The 20,662-nt window shown below is 43.9% G+C and overlaps 1 protein-coding gene across 3 annotated transcripts in view; it reads left to right on the forward strand.

Annotated features, from left to right (window-relative positions):
• The first annotated feature begins 750 nt into the window (after positions 1 to 750).
• The window catches only part of MED13 (mediator complex subunit 13), a 53,983-nt gene continuing 34,071 nt past the window's right edge, over positions 751 to 20,662 (forward strand). For all 3 annotated transcript variants that reach the window (XM_082294837.1, XM_082294838.1, XM_082294839.1), the window contains exons 1-3: positions 751 to 2,598; positions 4,469 to 4,703; positions 14,007 to 14,175. In XM_082294837.1, coding sequence (XP_082150963.1) covers positions 2,533 to 2,598; positions 4,469 to 4,703; positions 14,007 to 14,175 — 470 coding nt within the window. In that variant the 5' untranslated portion in view covers positions 751 to 2,532. The remainder of the gene's footprint in view (positions 2,599 to 4,468; positions 4,704 to 14,006; positions 14,176 to 20,662) is intronic.

A 20,662-nucleotide genomic window follows, 5' to 3' on the forward strand; every position in this document is an offset into this window, starting at 1 on the left:
GAAGAACGAGCCCTTGTATAAATATCTAAATGGGGGTGCCAAAAGAGGGAACAAGCTCTGCTCCGTGGTGCCAATCACCAGAACATGGCACAATAGGCAGAAACTGATGCCCAGGAAGTTCCACCTGAACATGAGGAAGAATTTGTCCAAGGACCAAGCACTGGAGCAGATTACCCAGAGAGCTTGTGGAACCTCCCTTATGGGAATATCCCAGACGTGATCCCGTGCTCTGTGCTCGGGGCCGACCCTGCCTGAGCAGGGCGCTGTGCCCAGCTGCCCCACCGCGGCCCTTCCACCCTGACCCACCCCGCGATCCCGGGAGCCGCGGGCCCGGCCGGGGGCGGGACTCGAACCCGCAGCCTCGACGCAGCCGCCGCGTCTCCGCCCGGCGCAGCCGCTAGATGGCGCCCCCCCAACGAGCAAGGCGGGGGCTCCGCAGCGCCCGGGACGCCCCTGGCGGCCGCGCGCCGCCGCCGCACCCGCCTTCCCCCAGCGGCGCCGGCGGCCATGGCGGTGCGCGCCCACGTGACGGCGCGGCGGCCAATGGGAGCGCGGCAGGGGGGCCCCGACCGCCGTCCCTGTGGCCGCCATTAAAGAAAAAGGGTCTCGGAATTACCCGGGAGCCGGATCCGCTCCCGCTCCGGCCATGGGGGACCCGCGCTGAGGCTCCCGCCGCCACAGGATGCCGCGGCCGGGCAGCCGCCGACAGAGGCACCGCTGAGGGGAGGCGACGCGCCGGCGGGGGCTTCGCGGCACCGACTCCGCCAGCAGCGGCAGCGGCGGCGGCCGCCGCGTCCCTGTGTGTCGGCGGCGCCGGGAATTGCGGGGCTCCGACCCCTTCGGGCTGAGCAGAGCCCGGGGCTCGGCCGCCGCCTCCCCGCCCTGCCCAGGAGCCTCGGGGAGGGGGCCCTCCGCCCACCGCCCCCGCGGGGACCCGCACCTGAGGAGAGCGAGCGGTCTCGGGGCTCCCCCGCCCCCCCCAGGACAGACCGCTCCGGCCGAAGACGATCGTTCTTTATATTCCCCCCCCCCCGCCTTTTTTTTTTTTTTCTTTCCCCTGTCTTGTTTTTTTTTTTTTTTTTCCCTTTTATTTTTAAAGGACCGGCCTCGCAGCTGAGCTGGTCCCTCCCCGCCTCGCCGCCCCCCCGCGCCCGGGGGTCTGGCGGGGGTCGCTTCCCCCTCCCCGCGGTGACTCGGCGCGGTCCGGGCTCCCCTGAAGAGACTTTGCGGGGTCCTCCGGCTCCCGAGGACAGCTGGGGGGGACCGGGCTCCCCGAAGACACTCTGCGATTTACCGCGTCCTCCTCCTCCTCCCCCGAAAAGGCTGGGGATCGGCCTCCCGGAGACTCCTCCATCCTTCCCCGAAGAGACTTCGAGGGTCACCCGCAATTTCCTCCTTCCACCCTTCTCCCCCTCCCTCCTTTCCCCACGGAAAGAATTTTTACCCAGCGGATGATATTTTGGTTTCGCCCTCGCTGCGAAGAGTATTTCGTTTTGGGGAGGGGGGGTTTCCACACGGGAATTTAATCCCCCGCTGGGCTGCTAAGGAGACTTTTGCGGCCTTTCTCTCTCAAGGAATACCTTCCCCCCTCCCCTGCCCCCGCAGATGTTTTTTTGGGGTACACCCCAGGAAATTTTTCTTGCTCTGCCTTTACGAATTCTTCAGACTGGCCTTGCTTCTGGCCCCTGAAGTTTGTTTTTATGATTTTAAATTTTAATTTATTTGGAATATTTTTGGAGCAGGGGAGAAGAATCTGACCCCCCCACACCCTGTTGCCCTCGGACTCCGAAGAGACGAGCCTGGATTTTTCTCTCTCCCACGGCCAATCGTTCCCAGTCATTCCACAATTTGCCCCTTTCTCATCTGATGACTAAAGGAACAGGAGGAAGCGGAGGGGGGGTTCTGGATTAATTGCCCCCGCTGGATTATTTATTTTTTTCCTGCTTCTCTTGCTTGGCATCTGAGAAGAGAGGAAGGAGGGATGTCAACTGATTTTTACCCCTAGCCCCCCTGGATTAATTACCCCATTTTTATTCTCTTGTTGGATCAATTACCCCTTCACCTTACCTCCTCTCCCTCCCCTCCTTATGCGAACGAGAAGACAAGAGGAACAGGGAGGATTTTGATCTTAATCTCCCGTCGTTGGATTACTTACCACCTCCCTCTTTCTGTTCTCCCCTTCCACGGCGGCTTTACACCCCCGTTTGAGCTCCAGAAGACGAGAAAACGTTCTGAGTTCCTCTTTAATTTTTTTTTTTTTAATTTTTTTTTAATATATTTTTTACCCCCCTCTCCCATACCTCTCTCTCTCCTCGCGGGTTATTTCCCCTGCCACTATTTCGTGTGCGTGTGTCTGTAAATCCCTTATTTAATTGTATTATTATTTGTGCGTGTGCAGAGCCCCCCTCCCCCTTTCCCTCTCGCTGTCTGTCTCTCCCTCTCTCCCTCTCTCTCTCTCTCTCTCTCTCTGTCTGTCTCTTTCTTTCTTGTCGGAGGCTGTGGGATAATGGCGTGTGGGTTGTGGCTGTGAGGATGAGTTCCTGCTTCGTGCCGAACGGGGCCAGCCTGGAGGATTGCCATTCCAACCTCTTCTGCCTGGTGAGTGTCGGCCCCCGGCGCACACACGCCCGGGGCCACCGAGGGAAGGGCTCGGAGCTCTGGGGGAGGGGGAAGGGGCAGTGGAAGCAAAGCAGCCATTTTTAGCAGAGCTTCTGCTGGATGAGCCCTCGGAGTAGGCCCTGCCTGGAGCAGCCAACTCTCCCATGCCCCTCTGGTTCCCCTCCATCGCTGTCTGTCTCGCCTCGCCCCTCCCTCCGCTTTCTTCCTGGATAGTAGCCTCCCTGCAACTCGCCTTTTCCTTCCCTTTCCGTGCCTTCCAACTTTTCCTCCTTTCTCCCTATTCCTGCCTCTGAGCGTGGTATTTCTCGCAGGGGAAGGGATCTGCTGCTCCTGCTCCTCCCAGCCCCACATCTCGGGGAACTTTCTCTTTTCCCTCCCCACTCGTGACATCCCAGACAAATCCGAGGCGAAGCCTCCCTTCTTCCTCGCTTTTAAACGAATCCCTTTCCCTGCTTGTGTTTATTCTGGAAGGCTGCTTTTGGTGATGCCCTCCCTGTCTTGTGTTTTGATGTGCACCATTTTGTAGTCTTTTTTAAACCCAAGTATCAAATCGTTCACATTGTTGAATTTTGGTTGCTCCGAAAGTAAATTCGGTATAACTGGACTGTGATGCAATTTTTTGGTGGCTGTGCTGAGCTGTTTCATCAGCTTTTAATGCAAATGAGCTAATCTTAGCTGCCTGCCTGATATTTATGATTCTAGAGATTGTTACAACAATCCTGTGCCAAGCTGTGGCACTCATATTTTTGGACGGAGGGGAATCTGCACAGCCTGACTGTGTCTGCAGCCTGCATCAGGCCTGCAGCTCCATCTTAAGAGTGCAATTTTAAATCTGAAAGTCTTTCTAAAGTAGCAACTGTTGCAGGCAACCTTTCGTCTAAATTGCTCTCCTGCTGAAGGTAGGGAGGCTGCCATGTTAGGTTTAAATGTTGCAGTAATCTTTTGTGTGTTGTCATATTGGGAAGACAAAAAATAGTAACTTCTTCACAAATGCCAGCCTGCCTTGCTCTCCCTTCCCAAAGAGAACCCGGGGCAATGCCTCCCCTACCTGCCTTAAGGTGAGGTGCTCGAGTGAAAAACTTAGTGCTAAAACTTGGTGTTGTGGTGTAGATAATCCAAGAGTCGTCTGCTTCCCATTACACAGAGTAGTAACTCTTTCCCTGTGTAAAGTCAAATTAATTTTTGCCTAGAAGGTGGTTTAGTGGATCATAATCAGTGTGGATGCAGGTCTAACGTGTAATTGAATGATAAAACTAGGATTTAAATTCTTGAAATGTGGTGTGAGGAATGAAAAGTATGATAGCTCTCGGTAACATCGGTGAACACGAGAGCCTTCCTGGGGGAGATACAGAGAATTTTTTACGATGGAGAAACTTATGAATTTTTCCAAAGTGGTAGATGGCTGGAAGAATGTGTGATTTACTGTATCACCTATTTCCATGGAGTAATCTTGGATGGAAAAGGCAGTGCTTGCATAAATAAGCAAAAAGAAAGATGTTCCCTGACAAGGCAAGCGTTCAGGAGATTGGACAGTTGCAGTCTGTGAATAATAACATTGCTCACTTGTCTTTCACTCTTTTACTTTAAATCAAATCTGATTTTTCTCTGTATAACCTTAAAGCTGCAGTGAAAATGAGCAGCTCTTGCTTTACTGCAGTTATTTAATGAGCTATTAAACCACGATGCCTGATTGTTCCCAGTTTATCTCCTAAGGCACACAAAATTTACCAACATGGTTCCCGTTAAATTCTGGGGGGTTAATCCTGCCTTTCTCCCCGTGCCATCTCCTTGTAGCAGGATGTGCTTGCTGGAGGTACCTGCAACCTGATTGTTCTTTTCTCTCCCCCAGGCTGATCTAACTGGGATTAAATGGAAGCGCTACGTGTGGCAGGGCCCAACATCTGCCCCCATTCTCTTCCCTGTCACGGAGGAGGATCCCATCCTGAGCAGCTTCAGCCGCTGTCTCAAGGCCGACGTGCTCAGTGTCTGGCGCCGGGACCAGAGGCCTGGGCGCAGGGAGCTCTGGATATTCTGGTGGGGGGATGACCCCAACTTTGCTGACCTGATCCATCATGATCTCTCAGGTAGGAGCTTGGTCGTACCTTCCTGTGGTCACTGAAACATCCTGGTACTCCTGACATCTGTATGAGGTGGAATGTTGTCTCTAGAAAAGAGACATTGCTGTTACCCTCACCAAATCATTACAGCAGTGATCAACCATCGGCTCTGTGTTCAGCTCACCTTGGACTGCAGGATTTTCAAGAAACAGGGGGTTTGCTCCCCACTTGTTTCCTTGAAAAAACCAAAACACAAGCCTATGAGTTTTGGCAACTACTTCATGAGAAAGCTGTGCTGAAAGCTATGCCTGTGATTCACAAGTGATGGCTTAAACATGTTTTGATAAGATCCCTTTGGGATCTTGGGCAATTAGAGTTTTCAAATTCAAATAGTAAAGTTCATTTTATTATGTAATAAGAACTGTAGAGATCTGGGCAGCTCTTGAACCATTTGGGATTGTTTTGGTTGGAATTCACACCATCAGTGAGAAGCCATCAGTCAGAAGGAGGCACCTGGAACTAACCAGCTGTTTCCATGCAAAAATCTGTAAACCTTCAGTTTTTATGATTCTTCTCCCCCCTTTTCCTGGTGCTCTGAACCTGCTTTCAAACCCAGCCTTTTGAAAGACTGACAATATTTGTATTTCTCAATAATGTTGTAGTTCAAATTTGGCACCTTCCTTTGGAAATGTTTGCTTGTTGAGCTCAATTCCCCACGTAGATGGTTTCCAGCTGCTTATCAGCAAGGTGACGGAGTTAGATATTTAAATTGGGTGAGTCTAAAGGTGAGACTAAACTAATTCTAGGGAAGAAAAAAACCAACCAACAAACACATCACTCTAATTTCCTTTCAAATAATGTACAGTATTCAGATTACTGAAGTGTAAAATGAGACCAAGGTTTGGTGACCTGGTAACCAGAAATTGTTAATGCTGCCTGTGTGTGTGGATAAGCTGGAGAACAAACAGGAGTTTAAAGTGCCACTGAGGAAGTTGATTTGAAACAATTTAATAACGTGTGGAATTTTCATACAAAAATACTGTGATCTGAAAAACAATTGACGCACTGAAATGATGTTTACTTCTTTGAATAGTTGACTTCAAAGATTGGGCTGTTGCTCCTATTCCTGTCTGTCCTGGAACTACAAACTTTGCATTTTAAATGGCACTTACACTGGAGTTTGCTTGATATTTTAGTGCATTTAAGGCTTCCTTATTTTGACCTATAAATAACCTCAGTTTTGACCTGCAGGGAACATCCTTTGTGTGTCTGAGATCTAACTTAGACCCAGTGCTGGGCGTTTTTGGCCAGGGCCTGCCCTGAGCCAAGACCAACACTTGTGTGGAAGGACTTGTGTGAATTTTGTGTGCTCTTGGCTGTGGGATTAAATCAAGACAAGTACGTTTTGAATGGGAAATCCAATGAAGTCTAAGCCATTTGGAAAGTGCAATTTTGTGCTACCTAACCACTAAAATTATTTGTTTGAGCAACTTTCTTTGCCTTCTGTTGAACCTGTCTCCTGGTGATTTAGCACAGAGGGACCTTTTGAAAACAGTGGTGGTTTGTAGCTGGAGTTTGAGATCAGCATCTTGTTTGTGCTTGTACAGAATTACCCTTTTGCACAGGCAGATAAGCAGGTATCATCCCAGGGACTTACCAATTCTTAACCTCTCTTAGGGTATAAGGGAGAGATAGTGGAGGATTAGAGTCTCCCAGCCATGTCTTTGGGTATTTTCTTTGTTCAGGTCACCTGTGGGTGCCTGTGCTTCCACAGAGCTGTTCCACACGTGTTCTGTGTAATGCTGGTACTCCTGAGGCTGTCACCTGTGTCTGGGTGTGGGTTTGTCTGACACCTTGGGATTTGCAGACACGTTTTTGTCCTCTTTTAATGGAAAAGAGACATCATAATCTGTGAGTGTGTGTGAGGCTCTTCTGCCCAGGAGTTGATACAGATCCTCATCAGATGGATTGTAGAGGAGGTGGCTGAGGGGATGCCCACATCTGCACTTTTTCTCTTTGCTGTTACACAAAATCTTAACCTGGATCTCATAGAAGAGAGAGTTATGGCTGAACCCAAACAATGTTATCTGACCTTTGTCGTAGCCTAATGGATTTTTTCATCGGTGGACAATTTCTCGTGGTAATTCACACTGCCTTGTTCTCCCAATGATTGCTTGTAACATTTTCAATGGGAATGATAAATGACTTCTTAGCACAGGCTTGTTACCTGCAAAATTGATTGGAAATTGTTTGCTGCTGGAGGTTGAGGTGTTGCCTCATTTAGAAGTTTGCTGCTGGATAGGTGAAGGATTGTCCTGGAGGATGGAGAGAAGGAGCAGTTTGTCCCTTAGTGCCTTTGGACAGATTTCTCCTGGGGAAGGGGCCCTTGAGAGAGCCCTGGTTAGAAATCTGCCAGAGCCGTGTTAATAACTCTTGGTTCTGGCTCCCTTTGGTATGAAATTCTGCCTGTTAAAGAGAGGTTGGTATTTTGACAGTTTGTGACTTTTTTGGTGATGTGTAGTTCCAGTGAACAATGGGTGTTCAGTGACTGGAACACATCTTGGTTATCAGCCCTGGGGGATTTGAAAAATGTCAGCCTTCCAGAACCCTTTTGTCCCCTTCCCAAGATCCCTCCAAAAGGGGATGTACAGGGTTGTGAATGTACATCTATGTTGAAAAAATAAATGCTATCTCTGTGTTCAGCTGTACCTTCTAGAAGTTCACTCTCTGCCCTGGAGTGACGTCTGAATCCTGCTCATGGCTGTGTCGGAGTTCTCATTCCAAGCCTTGGCTAAGTGTCTTGTTGATGGTCAGGGATTGTTGTTGCCTGGGGGCATGTCAAAAGGAGACTTGTTCAGAGATGCTGATTGATCAGGAATATTGACTTTACTCAATCATTTTTTTTTCCCCTTCCCTAGGAACCTACTTACTGTACATACAGCCGAAAAAACAGAGGTCTATTTCTAACTCAACGTAGCTAGAGGCAGACAGAAGTTAGTGAAATGTTATTTTAGCCTCTAACAACCTCAAAGGTTATGTTTTTGTTCTGACGGTGAGGCTTGATTATAGTAATTCTTGCAACTCAAACCTTAAAGTAGGATATCTCTTCCAATTTCAGAAGGCAATGGTCTCTCACTGCTCTGATCAGCAGTTGTTTTATTAGAAAGGTTCTTTCTTATTTTCATGTGGCTACCTCTACACTTGGATTATTTTTTTTTTTAAATTGACTGTAGATGATTTTAAACCTGAGAACAGTTGGGTATGAATTATGTACAAGACATAGTCCCAAGGAAATGGTCACAATTTGATTAATGCTGGGATAGGGGAATGCTGCTATATGGCTTTGACCTTCAAATTGCATCTTTTAAATGGTGAGCTGCAAGATGCATCTTTTTCATTCTGGTGTCTATTAGATTTGGTTAATTTACTTTAAAGATTAAAGAGTTGTCTGTCATATATGAAGATAATCAGTTTTTGTTTGCTGAACAATCTTGCTCATGCTTCTGTGAGGGGGAAATGTATAAAAATATTGCTGGTTGGAGGAGATCTTGGAAGAATCCTGATGCTTGTTTGTGTGGTAAAAACAGTCATGGCACCAAAGACTAATATGTGTTGTGTAGTTCTTGATGCATGTGCATTATAGATCAAATCCCTGTCCCCAAAAAATCAGTGAGATTGTGCTGATGTCAGCACTGAGTGTCTCATTACTCCAGGACAATGGAAACCAGAGGATGAGCCAGTTATCATTCCAAGGGGCTGCAAACCCTGCCAGTTGCAAGGAGTTGGCAAAGGCAGCTTGGAAAAGAGTTCAGCCAGTGATGCTTTTTTAAAATAACTATTGCTCCCTAAGATCGTTTCACTCCTACAGGAAAAAAAAAATACAAAAGGAAAGGATGCTTTTAAAAACATTTTGCACCTGATGTGAGCACGGTGAGCTGCAGCCCCTTGTCTGGGAAGGATCTGTGTGTTCTGTGTCAGTCAGGAGAGGCATTCCAAGTGTTCTTGCTGCATTGATGCTTCAGCATTTCTTTAGTCCTCCATGTTAGAGATGTAGCCACTTAAGCAAAACTGCTGATAAGCATTATGCAAAAATTACTGGAGCAGTTTTATCAAACTTCTGTGACGTGCTGTGAGCTCAAAGGTGACAAAGATTTAACTTTTCCCCCCCCCTTTCTTTCTTGACCAACATGCACGTGAAATCTCTGTGGAGTCAGGTGAAAAATGCTTTGGCACAGGCAGTGAGGATTTGGCATCATGTCATGTTGGTTGTGTGTACAGTGTCGCATGCATAATGACCTGGATAAATCAGAACAATGAAATATGTTACTTACACTGTTACATGTACCTGCATATGGAATTACTCAGTGAAGGAGGAGGACGCTGGATCATTTAGCTGGCAAGTTCCTCAGCTTTTCTTGTGGCTGTGTAGCCCAGAGCAGCCAAACTTACACCCCACAAAGAGTGAGGGAGAGCAGTTACCTTGTTATCCTTTTAAACAGCCGTGGCTACACTCTTACAGAAAGGTTCTACTTTTAAATTGTCAGTATTTAGAAAATATTCTGCTGGGTAGAGAGCATAAAACCTCTATGTGTGATACTGGTAAAGGGCAAGCAGCACAAAACCTAACCTGGAATGGTGCTGAGTATTTTCAGTGTGGTATTTTGGACAGTTTGGGTATCCAGAGTCTTGTATTTAGATTCTGTTCAATGACTGGAGATAAGAGATACCACTCTATTAGGAACAAACTTCAGTTGTCTTACTCAGATTCTTAAATTGATATTTTAAAATTGTATTGGTCTCCTTTTTTCCTGCAAAATCTGTTGCTTCTCACTTGTTTCATAAGGGATGTAGGCCCTCAAAACAGTATTTCAGTAGCTTTGCTGTGTCTCACTTTGAGCAATTTAAGGTATTTCAAAAATCTGTTTTTTAAATAGAAAAGTTTTACTCAAAGTGTTTCTGTCATATCGTTACAATATTGTGTACTGCAGCAATTTCACATTGCTTTGCTTATTTACTTCCCTTGGAATCTGAGGTTTATATAGGAAACTTAATTGTGTATATCAGGTTTGTGTCAGTGTTTTTATAACTGGCAAAGTCACATAATGGCAAAAAGGGAGCCTGTGAGGTAAGAAATGCTTCCAAAAGACAAGTCTCAATCATGATATGAAAGAATGGATTTTTTCATAAATCCTGTGTAATTGAAGTAATTGGGGGGGATTGTAGTCCAAAGTGGAGGCTTTGTTTCTTTGCATAGTTTATTTTAGAGGTTCATTGAGCATTAGGAAGATATTTTCAATGGTGTGGTAAACACTCAGCCTGTGTGAGAACTGGTGCATACTGGTGGTCTGTGTGTTAAAGGAAGGAGGGAAATCCATGTTCTTAAAAGTCTTGTTAAAAATTGTATTTTCAAGTCTCTGTATTTACAATATAGATTTGTCATTATATAATATATATATTACTTCTTAGAAATCCTTGATTAATAAATTTGGCTAAAGATCTGTGAATAACAATAGGCTATAAAAAACTGACATGAATTAAATTGTAAGGTTTAAAGATACTCCTTTTTCAGAAATCACTAAAAATTGCAAGAGTTTTATATTCTCAGGGTGCTCCAATTTTTTTCTTCACTTCTCCAAGAGCAGCACACAGACAGAAGGGCGTAATCAGTTAAAATGAACTTTACTGGTTCAGGTGAACTGTAGGAAGAATGGAAAGGAGAACATAGAAGTATTGAAGGCAAGTGGCCTCCAATAAAATTGGAAATATCAAAAAGGTGCTGACTGAAAAAGTTTATTTATGTGTAGCATGCAAATTGCTTTTTCCTGGCCATTGTTTCCATAAATTCCTCATTCCCTGATAATTTTTAGCTTCATTTGAGGAAAACTGTCTAATATGTGATGTAAAGAGAGAGGGAGCAGTGGGATATGGGTATAAATTGTTTAATGGAGTGACATAAAGATAAGTGTGCTGGGGAAGAGTTGAGTGCTTTGGACAGCTGAGAGAACTCATCAAAAATAAAGTACTTGTAACCTTCAGGTTGCCAGAGCACTTTTGTGGATAACACTTGTCCATAGTGAAATTGTGGCTTAGCACCTTTTGAAAATGAGTCAGCAACTTATTTTGGTTTGTTACCATTATCAGATTGAACATTTGAATTTATTGTTTAAGGAAGATTAGAAGACAGAAGTGCCTCTTCCTCTCCCCCTCTTTTAATGAATGGTTTGCTGTGTACAGTTTTCTATTAAGTGGGAGGGGTTTTCTCATGTTGAGAAACAACAGTTCGAATTAAGAAGAAAAATAGTTGGCAGATGTGAGCAGATGTCATGTTTGCTTCTCTCCACCACTAAAAATGGGGGAAGGGGAATGACTAAATAGATTTCAGAAAGTCAGAGAACACTTACTGCTGGGTTTTTTGCATGAATTTGAATAATGTTCTGAAATGAGGGTTTCTTGAACTGACAGCTTCTTTTACCTTCCCTTTCTGTGGCAAGGTGCACTTCAGTCAGAACAGGTGGTCTGGGTTTGGGTCCTGGTGAGCAAACATTGGAGTTTTAATTGTGATTTCCATCTCATGCCTTACACTTTCCCCACATAACACACTCAGCTAAGGACTCTCTGGTTCAGTAATAATCTAAGGGAGGAGAGCTTTCAAGAGTTACATCTTGAGGCAAGTTCTTGCCTGGAAACTTGCTTGTAACTTGGTGGTCAGCACAGCTGATCATGGTAAATGAAGCACCTGAGTACAGAGAATGGAAACCTCTCCTTTGTGTCCACAGTGTGACCATCAAAACACTGTTACTTCAGTCTCTGCAATTTCGGCATCTTCTGTGGCATTGCTACACTAATATGCCAAAACAAAATTAGGCATAGCACTGGAATTAGCTCCTTCCATTCCCTCTTCTAGAAGGTCGTGGATGCAGGGGATGTGCTTGGAACGATTCCTTGAAATGACAAGAGCCATGTACAAACCAAGTCTGTAACCTTTGAAATGGTGTGGAGTTTATTGTGCAGGTAAAGTCCAATATGACTGAGCTCTGGAGTTAATGTTTGCTCTGCTGAGCTGCTTTTTGGCCCCGCTCTGGAGCAGAGTTGCTGCCTGTGGGACAGGGCTGTGCCTGGGCATCCACCAGAGCTGGAGCTGGGGAACAACCTCTGTGCTTGGCACGGGCACTTTACACCCTTTGACTTTGGACTTTTGTTGCTTTTTGTTACAAGAGTGTTGTATGATGTTTCTTTAGTGAGTTACTGTGTTATCTTGTAGCTTTGCAGTTTTTGAAAACAAGCTTTTGCTGAACTCCCGGCTGGAGTAAGGTGGTAGGGTGGGAAAGGCGTGGTGAGGTCTCTGCTTTGGGAAATGCTGCTCCTTGTTTTTCCTTGTCTTACCCAGAAAATTATTTCATGGAATGATTCATCTGTAATGATGCACACCTCCTCTTTTATAAATGATGGGGCAGGTCTGTTTATTCTTATTCTGTCCCTCAGAGTTACCGGGAGTAACTTTCTTCTACTCACAACACTGCTCTTGTGTGAAAATGTACTTTTCCCTGTGTGGAATATAGCAAAACACAAACATGGTCACCACATTCTGGTTCCAATAGCATTGAATTTCCCTTCTCTGTCATCCTTGTCTTAAATATGGTTTATTATAATAATCTGTAAGGTTTTTTTCCTAATTAAAACTCTTAGGTGTCTGGTTTTCTAGATGCTCTCTAATTTAAGGATACTGAGACTTTAGTTAATAATATTGCAACCTTTTAAGCTTGTAAGTGGCTTCCAGAGAAAGGTGAAGGGGCTTATTTCCAAGGGGGATTTAAAATGCAAGGACTTGGCTGTGTTGCTGAGGTTTTCTGACCATGGAGCAAAGCAGTGGAGCCAAAATGCTCTGTGAAGGAGAGGTGAGCAGGCAGGGCACTGCTGTCAGACCTGTGGTGCTGAAGCAGAGCTGGACTCAAGCTCCAGTCCCTGGAGAGGTGCAGGGACAGTGAATGTGACAGATGAGCAACCTGTTCTCACGTTGGGCTCTGTGTGGAGGTTGGAGCAACGACCTCCACAGGTCCCCTCCGACCTAAATTATTCCATGACTATCCAGAGACTGGAGTAAAAATATGTCTCCTTATCTATGTCAGACAAACTTCTCGTCTCTGCTGCTACCTGGAGTATAAAAGCAATGGCATTTGAAGAGTAACTCTGCTAGGTTAGTCCAAGGATACCAGGAGCAGATCCTTAGGGATAGATGTAAAACACAAAATATGAGGAATTAGAGCCATAAAGGTAAGATCTGATTGCCAGTGGTTTAAGGACAATATCTCAAGCTTTATTATATTATCCTCCTTATTAGTGTTGCTGGGGATGAGTGGTATCAGGTGTATCCTGAGAGACACCCCAGGAACTTTCAGGTGTTCCTTGTTTTACCTGGATAAGGGAATTCTAGTGCCAGTGCAGCTCTTGGGACCAGTGCTTGTGCTTTGAGGGCCTTTAGACCCCGTTCAAACGCTGAGTAGGAGCCAGAGTGGTGGAAGAGTTTGCAGTTTCTTGTCATAAATCTTGCTTTTCCATTTGGCAAATCAACTTGGCTTGTGCAAGTTGCATTCCATGCCTGTGTTTGATTTGTGGGGCACAGAAGATGTCAGTGTTTGACTTCAGAATCCCATTGGTAGGAACTGGGCTTTGTCTTGCTGATTTTTCTCTTGTGTGTATACCAGAAAGCAGGGCTAGGCTGCTTAAATATCTTCATTTTTAATGTTGAATTAAAGAGATTAATGACAGTTTTGAGTCTTCTGAGGAGACTCAGATTGCTCTTACCAATATTCTGAATCTGAGTATTTTTTGTCATCTCTAGCAAATTGTTGATCATTGAGGGTCAGTTGATTGCTGACTTTTGTTCCCAGCTTTCCTCAGTCAATGCTGCTCAAAAGACACCAGGATATGTTAAAAGTCTGGCTTTGGGAAATTTATTTTTAAGCCTAATTGTCACCTAACTCTGCAGGATGAGTAATTCAGACTACCCAAAACACGAGCCATTTCACAGACAGATCACACAGTGCTTTTGCAGGCTGAAATATGTAACGTGCTGGTGCTACTTGTTTCCTTTTGTGTACAAATAACTTGAATCTTCTTTCCTTGTGGGGGCTGAGATATTTTTATAGCTGATCACTTTTAGCAGCTCTATTATAAAGTAAGTAGAGTTATCTGAACATTACAGGCTGGTTTTGGTTGCATGTTATGCTGTGAATATCTTAAAAACTTGTGGGAGAGAAAAGGGCATTGTGATATGTCTGAAATAAGAGGATGGAATTCAGTGCTGATTTCTGTTTTCCCTGTGCCTTGCAGAAGAGGAGGATGGGGTTTGGGAGAACGGGCTCTCCTATGAGTGCCGCACTCTGCTGTTCAAAGCCGTGCACAACCTGCTGGAGAGGTGTCTGATGAACAGGAACTTCGTCCGCATCGGGAAATGGTTTGTGAAGCCTTACGAGAAAGATGAGAAACCCATAAACAAAAGGTAGGAGGCTTTGTTTTGCTTTATTAGAGAAGTTGGAGGGTCTGTTCTTTGTGCTAGAAGAAAGGTTTAATTAAGAGACTCCTGTGTATGATTTATTCTGGAGCCTGGGTCTCTGCTCTTTCTTCTTTTTCTGCCTTTTTGGAGTTCTTCAAAACTTTCTTACAATGGAAGGAAGTAATGCTAAATGTGGTAAACAATGTCCTCTGTGCTGGTGCCCATATCCAGACCATGGATAATGGGGAGGTTGGGAAAGAAGGTAGAGCCTTCTAGAAAGCAAGAAAAAGATACCTGAATGAAGAGATACCTGCCCTGGACCTGCAGGTTACTGGGACTAATTCTGCCAGCAAACACCAAGAAAGACTCATTGTAGAGAGCTCTTTGCAGATCCCACCTGAGCTTTGGATAAATTGCATCCTATGGGAGATGCTGAGCGTTTGGAATGTCAGCTCCTGGTCAGAAAGAGGGTGGTGTCTGGGAATGCTGGTGTTAAAAGAATCCATGTGGCCTCCACACTGAGGGGGAGGAGGGCAAGGAGAGAATTTTTGATCTAAATTGGAAGGACTTCTTCTCATGGTTCTAATGTGGTTTGACACGGTCTATGTTGCCTAGCAATAAATAATGAAATGAATAAAAACTAGGTTAGCTGGAACAAGTTTAATCGCTGTTCCCAAATCAGCTTTTAAAATCCAAAGTAATTTAAAGCTTAGATGATGGGGTTTTTTGTGTGGCTTTTTTGTGTGTGTGTGTGTTTATGTATGTGTTAAATCTTGCATGCAGGAAATTTTAAGATCAGTGGCTTTGCTTTTTGGGTGTGGAGTTGGCCATTGTTGGCATCTTCTGCAATAAATTTAAACTTGAAAGAAATTTAGAGGCTGTTTTGGAGCAAAAGAAGCAGAAGCACATGTTTGTGTGTGTTTCTATTAGTAGTTGTGAACTGCTGCTTTTAATTTATGTATAAACTTGTCCTTTAGTTCCAGGCATTTCTTTCTCCACCCTGGCCAGGGCAAATGTTTCCTCTCCAGGGTGTCCTTGCCCATCCATTTTGTTCCTGTGTGTTGTTGCTATAAATCAATAGTAAGAAGTTTACTTTTAACTATTTTGGCCAATATCGTGTTGGCACAGTCTGGGCTTTCCTCCTTTGAGGAACTGGTTTACCAAACTGCGATTTTAAACTAGCATTAGTTGTGTCATGGATTGTCTTGGAGTAATTCTGTAAAGCTCTCTAGAGCAGCTGGAAAAGCTGATGAAAGCTTTTAAAATAAAATAGCAGTGTTTGTTTAATTTGGAGGCTCTGCTTCTTTTTTAAAGAAGGTCAGAATATCAGCATGCTTGATGACAATAACTGAAGGAATTGTGTGCTTACTCACACAATTTCATCATGTGTAGCCCAGAGCTACTGGAAAAATATGTAAAAAGCTTTGGCAGATCTGTGTAAGATATTTTATTGTTGAGAAATTTCAGTATTTCTTACCAGATAGCTCGATACCATGTGATGCTCCGAGCCCTGGCTTTTATGGAATGATGTGGGGGGAATGGTTAACAGATGTGTATTCTCGTGGCAAATTTGGCTCATCCCTTCCAGGAATATCTAGAATTGGGATATTCTCTGCTCTCAGGAAAGTTGGGCTCTTCAGAGGTGTCACTTCAGGCCTGTGGGAGAAACCCAAACACTGCCATGGGTGCTTTGTGATGCCACCTCTGTAGCTCCAAAGTCTGGAACACTCTTCTAGTAAAAGGAATATTTCTCTCATGGGAAAAGTTAAATGTGACACTGCAGCAAACCCCACATAAAGAGACTTGCAGCCAGCCTGGAAAAAGCTCTGAATGTTGCACCTAGGGTGCTGATATGTTTCCTACCAGACAGTTGGTCTAGAACTAACAAAAACTAAACCTTAATACAACCTCTGCATATTTTTCATTCCTTAGGATCCATTTAATCAGCCAAACCTATACAAAGTTTATAATTTCTTTTGTAGATGTGGCTGACTTAATTATAAACCAAACTAAACTCCCAACAGCCCCTCTTGTGTTTGTGAGTACTGATGCACATATCTTAAGAATCAGTTTTGAAGCTGTATTTTTGTCTTTCATCTCATATTACTTGTGGTGTCTTTGGGACTGTTCTTTGCATTAAGGTTCAGAAACCCTGTGAAGGAATTCCTGTGCCTGTGTAATTTGAGGTAATTTGGTATCCTGGGGATGTGAAGTTTGCTACCAGCGTGCTTTGGATCATAATTTATCTCACCCTGCACTTTGGGGCTTGGCCAGCCACTCTAGAGACTTGTTCCCTGTGTTTTACAACTGCAGATTTCAATCAGGTTGGTTGTTCTTGATGGAAATCTTTAGTTTCAAGGAATTTGACTGGAAATGGAGCAGTCAGTGCCCTTGGTATGGAGGTGACTCCTTCCCCTGGGCTTTCTGGGGCTGCGGCTGAGCGACCTGCCGGACCTCAGCCCTGCTCTGTCCCTCTCTGTCCCTTTGAAGGATGTGCAAATAGAGCTGTTTCTTTCATTTGAAGCTGATCCCGTCTGGATTTTTCCGAGTTCTGTTTCAAAGCATGTGCTTCCAGAACGGGAGATTTTCTGTGCTCTGCTCTCCCAACAATAGCCGTCGGTGGTGGCGCAGCAGCCAGGAGGCTGTGATTCTGATAGGTGTTGGGCTGTGATAACAGCTCGTCCAGCAGCTCTGGCTTCCTGTCTGTTGCTGTGGTGGGGTTTTTTTCCTCCTTGTATAAGGTTATATTGAAAAAAAAAAACCAGTCCAGGTCATTGTACATTTAAATTTTAAAAGGTCAGTCCCAAATGTTCATAATTGATGCCGGTGTGGCACATGAGCAGATGACAGGGAAGTCAGAATGAAATAGTTTTGAGTGTTCACTGTTTAATGATGTGACTCCTAAACAAATAAACTTATTAAACTAACCTCTATTATATGATATCTCTTAAAAGTTTTGCTGTGGGAGCCTCAGCTGTTTGCGTTGTGCAGTCACGTGCTGCGAGGTAACAACCGTGACCTGCTCTTCCCTCCCTCCCCTGCTGCTCCCCAGTCTAAAACCAGCACTGAGGAAAGTGAGACACTCGTGGATGGGCTGAAATTTGATCTCTTAGAACAAGTCACACGGTTACCCTGCCTGGGGAAACTCTCTGAGGTTTTCATGTCTGTTGGTTCCACTCCTGGTTGTAGATGGGGCAGGGATGGAGCAGCTCCCTGAAGGGAGGGGGGCAGTGTGTGCTGGGGTCTTGTTTCCCATTTTTAAGTAGGTGATTTCAGTTTTCCAGATGAATAAAAGACTAAAGAGAGGATTTTGCTAATGGTCTTTGCAACTAAGCAAAAAAAAAAAAATCCTCTCTGTCACAACCTGTTTTGGTCACTTGGAGACTACAGACGCTCAATAATGTGGTTTAAATGACTACACATTAAATTAAAATTTGACAATAGGAATGTCATTCTCTTTTCTCCTTTCCAACCAACTGTGTTGGTATTGCCACTTTCAAGAGTACGGTTGTGTATGGTTTATTCCAAAATCCCCTCAAAAATGTGAGATGGAGACTGTGATCTGCTTCATCCCACTGTCTGTCTGCCTGTGCTGGTTGCACTTCCTTTGGGTGAGACTGCTCCTCTTACTCATTAGTGCATTAGTGGGGTATACCTGGAATAAATATGATTAGGAAACCTGTCAGATTAAATACTAGTTTAGATACAATTTAAGTAGATCAAATATGACACTCCTAATGAAGCACAAGTACCAAGTGTTTATGTGAGGGGCATCTCTTGAAGTTTTTTGTAATAATTACAACTTGCTAAACTTTAACACAATTGAAATAGCAGTAAGCAAACAATTGAGTAATCCTGAATTTGTGGGTGGATCTGGTAGACAACTGAAAGTCTAGAATGCTAAAAGCTGCTATATTACTTTCATGGTTGCTTTTTTTCTCCCCCTTGTAATTGGGAAATAATGTAGCCAGTTGCAGTGGGTGGCAAAGCAGAACTTGTGTCTGATAAGTTCACTTAAAAATTGTGAAAAAGCACCAGAGAAAAACACCACAGACCCAAAACAAAAAAACACAAAAAAACACCCCACAAGCCACTTGGAAATTCATAAGTGATAAGGTTATCATAACTTGCTATACAGGTTTCAGGGTAATTCTGTTTACCACAAGTCTGGGTTCAGGATTTTAGAAGGCCAGGGCACCATTCTCTTTTTTTTTTTTTTCCATGGAAATACTATTTGAGCTATGTAAATAACATGTTATGTAAATAATAAGTATATAACTTCATGGGAAATGACTGCTGCAAAATATTCTAGATGTCAATTTGGTTTTATTTGACACCTCTGTACATGTAGCTATCTTGTTTTGAAGGTGTGCTTATCATGGTTCTGGAGAGAGGGTTTTTTTTCCCCTCTTTACCTCATCTTGCCATGAGGAAGAGGTGGAAGTGTGGGTGTGATTCCTGAGTGTGGTGCAAGCCTGGTGGCAACCCTGCAGTCTGGAATTGGGATGGCCATGGCTGCACTGTGTGTTTGGGGGGTATTTTTTTAGTTTGGGCCCTGGAAATGGTCCTGCTGTGCCATCAGAAATATCTGTGTTGCCATTGAACAGCGTGGATGGGATCAGCTCTTGCCTGGCTGGTCTTCACTGCCCTTAAGACAAAGGGAATGTTGCTTTTGGTCTTTTTCAACCCACATTTCTGCCTCATCCCCATTTACATCCCTTTTTCCCAGTTCCCATGGTTGTCTTTCCACAGGAACAGAAAATTTTACTTCTTGATCCCCTGGGATGCTGCTGGGAATTATTGTTAAGGAATAGAATAAGATTTCTGGGTGCTAAAGCTAAACAATTCCTTCATACTTGAGAGAGTAAACTACCAAAACAAGGTTCATCCACAGGTTTTGGGTGTATTTCTGTCTATTTAGTCTGAAACCAAGTGGCTCTTCCCTGATAGTGCTGGAATATTTTCTTTTAAGGCTGCTCAAGTCTTTGCAGTGTAAATTTCCTCCCTATGTTAATCTTTAAATCAAACAATGTCAACATTTTTTTACAGCAGCTCTAATGAGGCTGTTCTGGCATCATGTCCCGGCAGGAGAGCAGGTGATGTTTTTCCTTTTGCTGTAGACAGCTGGAATTGAGAGCTGCTGTAAGTAGGACAGTGCAGGATAAACAGCAGGAGCTGAGAGCATTGATCACATGATTGTCTCTTTGGAATATTGGGTTGCTAGAGAGACTACAAGCAGACAAATTTAGCACTTTACATCACAAAGCAGTTTTCTCTTATTTAGCTTAAATTACACTGGTAGTTGGTTCATCAGGAAAAAGGAAAAAAATGATATGGCTCTTGGTTTTTAGTTTTCAACCATAAATCTGCTCTTTTTGTTCACTAAACAATAAAATAATACAAAAGCCATACAGATACTTCAGATTTTGTTAGATGACAATTTTATAATGCATTTCCATTTTGAACTTTGAAAAAATCTGGCTTAACAAGATGTTTGTAAATGTTTCAGAATGGGAAAGAGCAATACAGGGAAAGCTGTTCCCCTGACTTTGGGACACAGGGATGTTCAGCTATTATCCTGTTCCCAAATATGTTCTGGTTCCTTATTCTTGATAGCACATGTATCTTTCCCTGTGAAAGCTCAAGCTCAGATAATTGAGATTTGCAGCCTCAAATTAAAGGATGCTAAAATACAAGGTGACAGGTTTATTAGCCTCATTTAAGTTCTGAAATACAGGAACGTGAGCAAACTCTTTTTGTAGTATTGTTTGTAGTTGTATCTAGAAAAATTTATACCTTTGTCTGTATATATAACCTACTTGCTGCCCTCTGAAAAAAATCAGTTTGCTTCCTTTTAAAATATCATGCTGGAGTTTTAGTGTGTATAAAAGTAAAATTGTTTCTATTGGGATGAAGCTAAGCCCATTAATAATGAAGTTAATATAAATTTAGAAGTCTAAGGCAGCTGTGGCTTATTCTGGAATACAGGTTGCTTGCTACATTTATATTTGTTTTAGTGCACATAACTCAGTTATGGAATAAATAAATATTTTTAACTCAGGTCTAAGTCAAATCAAAACATCCTCAGCCACGAAGAATGCTTTGGAGAGCCTTTTGACAGGAGTCATTAATGATGTGCTTTGAACTGGAAGGGTTTTTTCTACTTTGCTATTAGCTATGTTTTTCTGCTTTGTGTTATCATCAAAATCAGCTTTCTGCTGTATTTCCCTTCCTGGCCATGGGGAATTACTCAGGGATGCTTGGAAGAACATCTCTGCTCCATGGCTTTGTCCAGAGTGAGAGAAGCAGCTGGAATTTCAGCTCTGGATGCTTCATTTATGATACGGAATGTGCAGCTCTCTAGCTGCTGTAGCGTTGCATTTGCTGAGGTTCTTTGCACTGGTTTTAGTGTTTCACTTATTTCCTATTTTGCTGATCACAGCACAAGCACACTGAATTTCCTGCTCCTTTGTAGTCAGAATTAAGACTTGGA

Source organism: Coloeus monedula (assembly GCF_965178545.1).
Source record: "Coloeus monedula genome assembly, chromosome: 20".
In the NCBI taxonomy this organism is placed as follows: domain Eukaryota; kingdom Metazoa; phylum Chordata; class Aves; order Passeriformes; family Corvidae; genus Coloeus; species Coloeus monedula.